This window comes from Nerophis ophidion, linkage group LG05 (assembly GCF_033978795.1).
Source record: "Nerophis ophidion isolate RoL-2023_Sa linkage group LG05, RoL_Noph_v1.0, whole genome shotgun sequence".
In the NCBI taxonomy this organism is placed as follows: Eukaryota; Metazoa; Chordata; class Actinopteri; order Syngnathiformes; family Syngnathidae; genus Nerophis; species Nerophis ophidion.
This window is the reverse complement of record NC_084615.1, coordinates 14,751,223-14,761,287: the sequence shown is the minus strand read 5'-3', so window position 1 is coordinate 14,761,287 and position 10,065 is coordinate 14,751,223. Positions and strand designations below refer to the sequence as shown.

General features: G+C 35.4%; 1 protein-coding gene and 1 long non-coding RNA gene across 2 annotated transcripts; both read right to left on the bottom strand.

The window, feature by feature from the left end:
- Window positions 1-51: 51 nt before the first annotated feature.
- tstd1 (thiosulfate sulfurtransferase like domain containing 1) lies at window positions 52-9,716 on the bottom strand. The gene is made up of 4 exons (XM_061900126.1): window positions 9,563-9,716; window positions 1,983-2,111; window positions 1,720-1,882; window positions 52-329 (listed from the first exon to the last, which is right to left on the bottom strand). The coding sequence occupies exons 1-4, from the start codon at window positions 9,585-9,587 to the stop codon at window positions 275-277; spliced, it is 372 nt and encodes a 123-aa protein (XP_061756110.1). The 5' UTR covers window positions 9,588-9,716; the 3' UTR covers window positions 52-274.
- Window positions 585-1,713, bottom strand: LOC133552719 (uncharacterized). The gene is made up of 2 exons (XR_009806756.1): window positions 1,377-1,713; window positions 585-1,320 (listed from the first exon to the last, which is right to left on the bottom strand). It is a non-coding gene; the product is annotated as an uncharacterized LOC133552719 (long non-coding RNA).
- Window positions 9,717-10,065: the final 349 nt, after the last annotated feature.

The following is a 10,065-nucleotide window of genomic DNA, read 5'->3' as shown; positions in this document are numbered from 1 at the left end:
GAAAATGTTTTAGATATTAAGACTCAACAAAGATGAACAAATACAAGCGAGGAAATACCACAATTGATTTATTTCATTACGACAGGAAGTGCGGCTGAAAAACAGAAGGGAATAAATGAAAAAAAAATCAATCTTTTCCCCTGAATTTGGCATTCAAAGGCTTTTGAAAAGGTGACTTATATATAAGCACTTATATTTAGGCACTTATATATAATCACTTACATACAAGTGACTTATATACAAGCATTTATATGTAAGCACCTCTATATATAAGTCACTGCCCTGCTTTGTGGGACCACTCCTTGTATCCGCCAGCGTAATTCCGTGCACTGAAACACAGAAAGACAACAGTTAGGATCATAGGGCTGAAAACTATGTTGTTTATATTGGCCACTATCCATAATTATTGATATTTTTTACAACTTCTGGTACTTTAACTTTACAGTGGGGCAAAAAAGTATTTAGTCAGCCAGCGATTGTGCAAGCTCTCCCACTTCAAATGATGACAGAGGTCTGTAATTTTCATCATAGGTACACTTCAACTGTGAGAGACAGAATGTGAAAAAAAAATCCAGGAATTCACATTGTAGGAATTTTAAAGAATTTATTTGTAAATTATGCTGGAAAATAAGTATTTGGTCAACCATTCAAAGCTCTCACTGATGGAAGGAGGTTATAGCTCAAAATGTCACGATACATGGCCCCATTCATTCTTTCCATAACACGGATCAATCGTCCTGTCCCCTTAGCAGACAAACAGCCCCAAAGCATGATGTTTCCACCCCCATGCTTCACAGTAGGTGTGGTGTTCTTGGGATGCAACTCAGTATTCTTCTTCCTCCAAACACGACAAGTTGAGTTTATACCATGTTGGTGACCCCTGGTGTAGTCAGTTGTGTTGTTAAAGTGTTTACTTTCTGTGTGAGTGTGGCATGTAGATAGTGTAGTCAGTTGTGTTGTTAAAGTGTTTACCATCGGTGTGAGTGTGGCATGTAGATAGTGTCATCAGTTGTGTTGTTTAAGTGTTAACCATCAATGTGAGTGTGGCATGTAGATAGTGTAGTCAGTTGTGTTGTTAAAGTGTTTACCATCGGTGTGAGTGTGGCATGTAGATAGTGTCATCAGTTGTGTTGTTTAAGTGTTAACCATCAGTGTGAGTGTGGCATGCAGATAGTGTCATCAGTTGTGTTGTTTAAGTGTTAACCATCAGTGTGAGTGTGGCATGTAGATAGTGCAGTCAGTTTTGTTGTTAAAGTGTTTACCTTCTGTGTGAGTGTGGCATGTAGATAGTGCAGTCAGTTGTGTTGTTAAAGTGTTTACCTTCTGTGTGAGTGTGGCATGTAGATAGTGTAGTCAGTTGTTGTTAAAGTGTTTACCATCGGTGTGAGTGTGGCATGTAGATAGTGTCATCAGTTGTGTTGTTTAAGTGTTAACCATCAGTGTGAGTGTGGCATGCAGATAGTGTCATCAGTTGTGTTGTTTAAGTGTTAACCATCAGTGTGAGTGTGGCATGTAGATAGTGCAGTCAGTTTTGTTGTTAAAGTGTTTACCTTCTGTGTGAGTGTGGCATGTAGATAGTGTCGTCAGTTGTGTTGTTAAAGTGTTGCAAAGATGGCAGATGTTTCAATGCAATAGAGAAAGAGTAGCAACAATGTCTTCTGCTGTTTGTGAAGTAGAGGTGCTGTATTATGTCTGCTATGAAAGTAGGAGTTGACTCACTTCACGTAGCCAAGTTCCACAGCTTTGCTTGTGGCCGTTGAGCCTCGCTTGCCCATCTGGCAGTGGAAGACCAGCTCTGTAGAGTCCAACGCTGGTTTGCTGACTCCATATTTACTCTTGAAGGCTTCTGCATCCATGGTGAAGGCCTCTCCTACCGTGTTCACTGTTTCACATGGGAGGACACTTCAAATGTTCAAATTGCAACTCAGCGTTCCCTGCAAGTTTCTACACCCTCCAAGTATGAGAGAAAAAGGGTACCTTACCTGGGATGTGAAGGGATCCAGGTATGCGTCCCTTATCCACTTCCTCCTTTGTACGGACATCAACCAGAAGTAAGTTTGGGCTTTTGTCCAAAAGTGCTCTGAGGTCATCATATGCGATGTCACTTGTAGCTGCATGGAAATAAGTCATGACTCTCATGTAGGCCTGAATTTAATGTTGGCATGATGCTGGTGCTTAATGAATACTTAGGTCTACTACACGACTGTATTTAATGTTGTCATTATGGTGGTACTTAATGAATACTTAGGTCTACTACACTACTGTATTTAATGTTGTCATTATGGTGTTACTTAATGAATACTTAGGTCTACTACACTACTGTATTTAATGTTGTCATTATGGTGGTACTTAATGCATACTTAGGTCTACTACACTACTGTATTTAATGTTGACATTATGGTGGTACTTAATGAATACTTGGGTCTACTACACTACTGTATTTAATGTTGTCATTATGGGGTTACTTAATGAATACTTAGGTCTACTACACTACTGTATTTAATGTTGTCATTATGGTGGTACTTAATGAATACTTAGGTCTACTACACTACTGTATTTAATGTTGTCATTATGGTGGTACTTAATGAATACTTAGGTCTACTACACTACTGTATTTAATGTTGTCATTATGGTGGTACTTAATGAATACTTAGGTCTACTACACTACTGTATTTAATGTTTTTATTATGCTGGTACTTAATGAATACTTAGGTCTACTACACTACTGTGGTTAATGTTGTCATTATGGTGGTACTTAATGAATACTTAGGTCTACTACACTACTGTATTTAATGTTGTCATTATGGTGGTACTTAATGCATACTAAGGTCTACTACACTACTGTATTTAATGTTGTCATTATGGTGGTACTTAATGAGTACTTAGGTCTACTACACTACTGTATTTAATGTTGTCATTATGGTGGTACTTAATGAATACTTAGGTCCACTACACTACTGTATTTAATGTTGTCATTATGGTGGTACTTAATGAATACTTAGGTCTACTACACTACTGTATTTAATGTTTTCATTATGGTGGTACTTAATGAATACTTAGGTCTACTACACTACTATATTTAATGTTTTCATTATGGTGGTACCTAATGAATACTTAGGTCTACTACACTACTGTATTTAATGTTGTCATTATGGTGGTACTTAATGAATACTTAGGTCTACTACACTACTGTATTTAATGTTGTCATTATAGGGGTACTTAATGAATACTTAGGTCTACTACACTACTATATTTAATGTTTTCATTATGGTGGTACTTAATGAATACTTAGGTTTACTACACTACTGCATTTAATGTTTTCATTATGGTGGTACTTAATGAATACTTAGGTCTACTACACTACTGTATTCAATGTTGTCATTATGCTGGTACTTAATGAATACTTGGGTCTACTACACTACTGTGGTTAATGTTGTCATTATGGTGGTACTTAATGAAAACTTAGGTCTACTACACTACTGTATTTAATGTTGTCATTATGGTGGTACTTAATGAATACTTAGGTCTACTACACTACTGTATTTAATGTTGTCGTCATGGTGGTACTTAATGAATACTTAGGTCTACTACACTACTGTATTTAATGTTTTCATTATGGTGGTACTTAATGAATACTTAGGTCTACTACACTACTATATTTAATGTTTTCATTATGGTGGTACTTAATGAATACTTAGGTCTACTACACTACTATATTTAATGTTTTCATTATGGTGGTAATTAATGAATACTTAGGTCTACTACACTAGTGTATTTAATGTTGTCATTATGGTGGTACTTAATGAATACTTAGGTTTACTACACTACTGTATTTAATGTTGTCATTATAGGGGTACTTAATGAATACTTAGGTCTACTACACTACTGTATTTAATGTTGTCATTATGGTGGTACTTAATGAATACTTAGGTCTACTACACTACTGTATTTAATGTTGTCATCATGCTAGTACTTAATCAATACTTAGGTCTACTACACTACTATATTTAATGTTGGCATGATGGTGGTACTTAATGAATACTTAAGTCTACTACACTACTATATTTAATGTTGTCATTATGGAGATACTTAATGAATACTTAGGTCTACTACACTACTATATTTAATGTTGTCATTATGGAGATACTTAATGAATACTTAGGTCTACTACACTACTATATTTAATGTTGTCATTATGGAGATACTTAATGAATACTTAGGTCTACTACACTACTGTATTTAATGTTGTCATTATGGTGGCACTTAATGAGTACTTAGGTCTACTACACTACTGTATTTAATGTTGTCATTATGGTGGTACTTAATGAGTACTTTGGTCTACTACACTACTGTATTTAATGTTGTCATTATAGTGGTACTTAATGAATACTTACGTCTACTACACTACTGTATTTAATGTTGTCATTATGGTGGTACTTATTGAATACTTAGGTCTACTACACTACTGTATTATAGTGGTTCCTGGACCACTGTTGTTTGTTGACATATGTAAACAAGTTGTGTGTTGACATATGTATACAGGTCGCGTGTTGACATATGTATACAGGTCGCGTGTTGACATATGTAGACAAGTCGCGTGTTGACATATGTAGACAAGTCGCGTGTTGACATATGTAGACAAGTTGTTTTTTGACATATGTAAACAAGTTTTGCGTTGACATATGTAAACAAGTTGTGTGTTGACATATGTAAACAAGTTGTGTGTTGACATATGTAAACAAGTTGTGTGTTGACATATGTAAACAAGTTGTGTGTTGACAAATGTAAACAAGTTGTGTGTTGACATATGTAAACAGGTTGTGTGTTGACATATGTAAACAAGTTGTGTGTTTACATATGTAAACAAGTTGTGTGTTTACATATGTAAACAGGTTGTGTGTTGACATATGTATACAGGTTGTGTGTTGACATATGTATACAGGTCGCGTGTTGACATATGTAGACAAGTTGTTTTTTGACATATGTAAACAAGTTTTGCGTTGACATATGTAAACAAGTTGTGCGTTGACATATGTAAACAAGTTGTGCGTTGACATATGTAAACAAGTTGTGCGTTGACATATGTAAACAAGTTGTGTGTTGACATATGTAAACAAGTTGTGTGTTGACATATGTAAACAAGTTGTGTGTGGACATATGTAAACAAGTTGTGTGTTTACATATGTAAACAGGTTGTGTGTTGACATATGTAAACAAGTTGTGTGTTGACATATGTAAACAAGTTGTGTGTTTACATATTTAAACAAGTTGTGTGTTTACATATGTAACCAAGTTGAGAAAGTCAGGTGTGCCCACTCACATTTCTTAAATCTGGGTTTTGCATGGGCACACAATGTGTGTCAAAGTGTATTTACAATCTAGATCAGGGGTCACCAACCTTTTGAAACCAAGAGCTACTTCTTGGGTACTGATTAATGCGAAGGGCTACCAGTTTGATACACACTTAAATAAATTGCCAGAAATAGCCAATTTGCTCAATTAACCTTTAATAAATAAATCTATATATATATATATATATATATATATATATATATATATATATATATATATATATATATAAAAAATGAGTATTTCTGTCTGTCATTCCGTCGTACAATTTTTTTCCTTTTAGGGAGGGTTTTTATAGAGAATAAATGATGAAAAAAAACACTTAATTGAACGGTTTAAAAGAGGAGAAAACAGGAAAAAAAATACATTTTGAAACATAGTTTATCTTCAATTTCGACTCTTCAAAATTCAAAATTCAACCGAAAAAAAGGAAGAGAAAAACTAGCTAATTCGAATCGTATTGAAAAAATGTAAAAAATAATTTATGGAACATCATTAGTAATTTTTCTTGATTAAGATTAATTTTAAAATTTTGATGATATGTTTTAAATTGGTTAAAATCCAATCTGCACTTTGTTAGAGTATATAACAAATTGGACCAAGCTATATTTCTAACAAAGACAAATCATTATTTCTTCTAGATTTTCCAGAACAAAAATTTTAAAAGAAATTCAAAAGACTTTGACATAAGATTTCAATTTGATTCTAAAGATTTTCTAGATTTGCCAGAATATTTTTTTTAAATTTTAATCATAATAAGTTTGAAGAAATATTTCACAAATATTCTTCGTCGAAAAAACAGAAGCTAAAATGAAGAATTAAATTAAAATGTATTCATTATTCTTTACAATAAAAAAAAAATACCTGAACATTGATTTAGATTGTCAGGAAAGAAGAGGAAGGAATTTAAAAGGTATATATGTTTAAAAATCCTAAAATCATTTTTAAGGTTGTATTTTTTCTCTAAAATTGTCTTTCTGAAAGTTATAAGAATCAAAGTAAAAATATAAATGAATTCATTTAAACAAGTGAAGACCAAGTCTTTAAAATATTTTCTTGGATTTTCAAATTCTATTTGAGTTTTGTCTCTCTTAGAATTAAAAATGTCGAGCAAATCGAGACCAGCTTTCTAGTAAATAAATAAAATTTAAAAAATAGAGGCAGCTCACTGGTAAGTGCTGCTATTTGAGCTATTTTTAGAACAGGCCAGCGGGCGACTCATCTGGTCCTTACGGGCACCGCGTTGGTGACCCCTGATCTAGAGTAACGACGCTCATGCTAATCATTTCTATTAACTTGAAGTTTTATTCTAAAAGTAATAACGTTCACTTTACGAGTTTGTTGATCATGTTGCTGCTTGATGACACTTCGGACTTCCGGGTTTGCTATCGCAACAATTTGCACACTTTTACATTTCGCAGAGTCATGACGCTCCTTCAAGTGACAAATAAATAAACAAATAAACCGTTTTTACATTTTGCAGAGTCATGACGCTTCTTCAAGTGACAAATGAATAAACAGTTTTAACATTTTGTAGAGTCATGACGCTCCTTCCATTGACAAATAAATAAATAAAAAGTTGTTACATTTTGCAGAGTCATGACGCTCCTTCCATTGACAAATAAATAAACAAATAAACAGTTTTAACATTTTGCAGAGTCATGACGCTCCTTCCATTGACAAATAAACAAACAGTTTTAACATTTTGCAGTCATGGCGCTCCTTCCATTGACAAATAAACAAATAAACAGTTTTTACATTTTGCAGATTCATGACGCTCCATCAATTGACAAATAAATAAATAAAAAGTTGTAACATTTTGTAGAGTCATGACACCCCTTCCATTGACAAATAAAGAACATTTTTAAATTTTGTAGAGTCATGACGCTCCTTCAATTGACAAATAAATAAATAAAAAGTTATAACATTTTGCAGAGTCATGACGCTCCATCAATTGACAAATATCCATCCATCCATTTTCTACCGCTTATTCCCTTTCGGGGTCGCGGGGGGCGCTGGCGCCTCAATTGACAAATAAATAAATAAAAAGTTGTAACATTTTGTAGAGTCATGACACCCCTTCCATTGACAAATAAAGAACGTTTTTAAATTTTGTAGAGTCATGACGCTCCTTCAATTGACAAATAAATAAATAAAAAGTTGTAACATTTTGCAGAGTCATGACGCTCCTTCAATTGACAAATAAATAAATAAAAAGTTTTAACATTTTGTAGAGTCATGACACCCCTTCCATTGACAAATAAATAGTTCTTAAATTTTGTAGAGTCATGACGGTCCTTCAATTGACAAATAAATAAATAAAAAGTTTTAACATTTTGTAGAGTCATGACACCCCTTCCATTGACAAATAAATAGTTTTTAAATTTTGTAGAGTCATGACGCTCCTTCAATTGACAAATAAATAAATAAACAGTTTTTACATTTTGCAGAGTCATGACGCTCCTTCCATTGAGAAATAACTAAATAAACAGTTTTTACATTTTGCAGAGTCATGAGGCTCCATCAATTGACAAATAAATAAACAAAAAGTTGTAACATTTTGTAGAGTCATGACACCCCTTCCATTGACAAATAAAGAAGTATTTTTAAATTTTGTAGAGTCATGACACCCCTTCCATTGACAAATAAATAGTTTTTAAATTTTGTAGAGTCATGACGCTCCTTCAATTGACAAATAAATAAATAAACAGTTTTAACATTTTGTAGAGTCATGACACCCCTTCCATTGACAAATAAATAGTTTTTAAATTTTGTAGAGTCATGACGCTCCTTCAATTGACAAATAAATAAATAAACTGTTTTTACATTTTGCAGAGTCATGACGCTCCTTCCGCCCTGCGATGAGGGGGCGACTTGTCCAGGGTGTACCCCGCCTTCCGCCCGATTATAGCTGAGGTAGCCACCAGCGCCCCCAAAGGGAATACGCGGTAGAAAATGGATGGATGGATGACGCTCCTTCCAGTGACAAATAAATAAATAAACAGTTTGAACATTTTGCAGAGTCATGACGCTCCTTCCATTGACAAATACCGTATTTCCTGGAATTGCCGCCGGGTATATAGTATGCGCCTGCCTTGAATTACTGCCGGGTCAAACTTGCTTCTCAAAATAATTAGCGCATGCTTAGTATTACTGGCGGTTCAAACTCGTAGCACCTGCAACTTAAAGGCCTACTGAAACCCACTACTACAGACCACGCTATGGATCAGAGCGGTCAAGCGAACATGTCAACCGGCAGTTTTCAGTGATACAATTGTGGTAATAGGTCGGCTCTTACCGGAGATCAGCGGAGCTTCTGTCCTGCTGCAGCTGCCGTGACTTCCTTCAAAGACTCTGGCGTCAACACACCCGTTACCACACCACTCCGACTTTCAGGTACTATTTAACTCACTAAAAGACTAGCAACACAATAGGCAGATAAGGGATTTTCCAGAATTATCCTAGTAAATATGTCTAAAAACATCTGAATCCCTCCCAATACAATCGCCTTTTTTTTCTCTCAAAATTTCCTCATCCACGAATCTTTCATCCTCGCTCAAATTAATAGGGAAATTGTCGCTTTCTCAGTCCGAATAGCTCTAGCTGCTGCTGGCTATGATTGTAAACAATGTTCAGATGTGAGGAGCCCTACAACCCATGACGTCACGCGCACATCGTCTGCTACTTCCGGTACAAACAAGGCTTTTTTATTAGCGACCAAAAGTTGCAAACTTTATCGTCAATGTTCTCTACTAAATCCTTTCAGCAAAAATACAGCAATTTCGCGAAATGATCAAGTATAACACATAGAATGGACCTGCTTTCCCCGTTTGAATAAGAAAATCTAATTTCAGTAGGCCTTTAAGGTCCAAGCTTACATCACACTCAATTTTTTACTGCATGCATTTGGTAAGTGCCGGAGTGAGAAGAGGTTTTAAATTAATTAACGCCCAGGCGGCAATTCAAGGAAATACCGGTAAATCAATAAACAGTTTTAACATTTTGCAGAGTCATGACGCTCATTGACAAATAAATAAATAAACAGTTTGTGGTACCGGAAATATGATTTTAGCCCGAAGCTATTAACACTAATCCCAATCTGTACATGTAAGATTTTTTGCTCTGTTATGAGAGAGAGCGTTTCTCCGCAATATTCAATGGTAGTGATTAAAAGGAGGAGTAAGTTATTAAAAGGAGAAGTAAGTTTATTCACCTGAAGCCGCCACGCCGGTGAACATTGAGAAGTCTACTTCCGTCTTCCTCGACCTTCAATCAATGAACGTCACTTCTTAATGCCCGCCTTCATGCTGGAATATCATTGGAGCATATACCTAGAGAAGGCGGGGCTTGTAGTGCTCACAGCCAATCATATCGGCGTTCGGACAGCAGCTCATTGACTTCAAAATAAAAGCGAAAGGAAGTGAGAATATAGTGGGTGTTGAATGACCAAACGGAAGGTATTAATTTATAAAGTGAACTCTGTTTATTTACAACTCACTGTCTATCTGTGTTGGCCCTGTGATGAGGGGGCATCTTGTCCAGGGTGTTAACCACCTTCCACCCGATTGTAGCGGAGATAGGCGCCAGCGCCCCCCACGACCCCAAAAGGGAATAAGCGATAGAAAAATGGATGGATGGATGGATGGTACAGCACTCAGTAGCATTGGTAGATATCACAGCATGCTGTATAGCAGGGGTCACCAACATTTTTGAAAC